Source organism: Egretta garzetta, unplaced genomic scaffold, assembly GCF_000687185.1.
Source record: "Egretta garzetta isolate BGI_Z169 unplaced genomic scaffold, ASM68718v1 scaffold932, whole genome shotgun sequence".
NCBI classification, from domain to species: domain Eukaryota; kingdom Metazoa; phylum Chordata; class Aves; order Pelecaniformes; family Ardeidae; genus Egretta; species Egretta garzetta.
Window position 1 is genome coordinate 41,832 of NW_009258897.1, and position 764 is coordinate 42,595.

Consider the following 764-nt stretch of genomic DNA (forward strand, 5'->3'; position numbering starts at 1 on the left):
CTGACCTGCATCTGCTTCTGAAGTGACAAGACCCGGCAGCGTGGCGATGAGCGACCGCCTCTGCCGCCACGGGCAGGGTGGGCGAGGGCAGTACCTGCCACCGCAGAGCCAGGCTGGGCCGCTGTCCGGCACGCAAAGCCCTGGTGAGCCCAGCCCAGGGGGGCTCTGGAGCTGGTGGCCGCTTGCCCTCCCACTGCCCGCTTGCCTCCTCAGCACTGGGACCCTTACCAGCAGCAGCTTCTCTTCCCACTCCTTCTGGGACAGGGACTTCTCCGTGTTCTCTAGGAGAAAGCACATTTTTCACCCTGGTTTCTCATCCTCCCCGTACATCGTGCCGCAGGGTGAGTCCACTCCTCAGATGCTGTGCGTCCTGTACTTGGCACAGCAGGGCCAACCACTTGAATCACAGACTCGTCTAGGTTGGAAAAGCCCTTTAAGCTCCCCCAGCTCAACTGTTCCCCTAATGGCCATGGGCGCTGGCAGCCCAGAAGGCCAACCGTACTCTGGGCTGCATCGGGAGAAGCGTGGCCAGCGTCGAGGGAGGGGTGCCATTTTTTTAAAGAAAAAAACCTCCATGTTCCTCTTTTTATTCCATGTTGTGTATTATTGTCACCTGGGGGAGCGGGGCCAGGGGAGGGCTACTAAAATGATCCGAGGGGCTACTAAAATGCTGCGAGGGCTGGAGCCCCTCTGCTCTGGGGCCAGGCTGGGAGAGTTGGGGGTGTTCAGCCTGGAGAAGAGAAGGCTGCGGGCAGAGCTGAGTG

General features: G+C 60.3%; 1 protein-coding gene across 1 annotated transcript in view; it reads right to left on the reverse strand.

Annotated features, from left to right (window-relative positions):
* The window catches only part of MROH1 (maestro heat like repeat family member 1), a 58,342-nt gene that overhangs the window by 33,012 nt on the left and 24,566 nt on the right, over window positions 1-764 (reverse strand). The window contains exon 17 of the mRNA XM_035889841.1: window positions 229-281. Within this exon, the coding sequence (XP_035745734.1) occupies window positions 229-281 (53 nt within the window). The remainder of the gene's footprint in view (window positions 1-228; window positions 282-764) is intronic.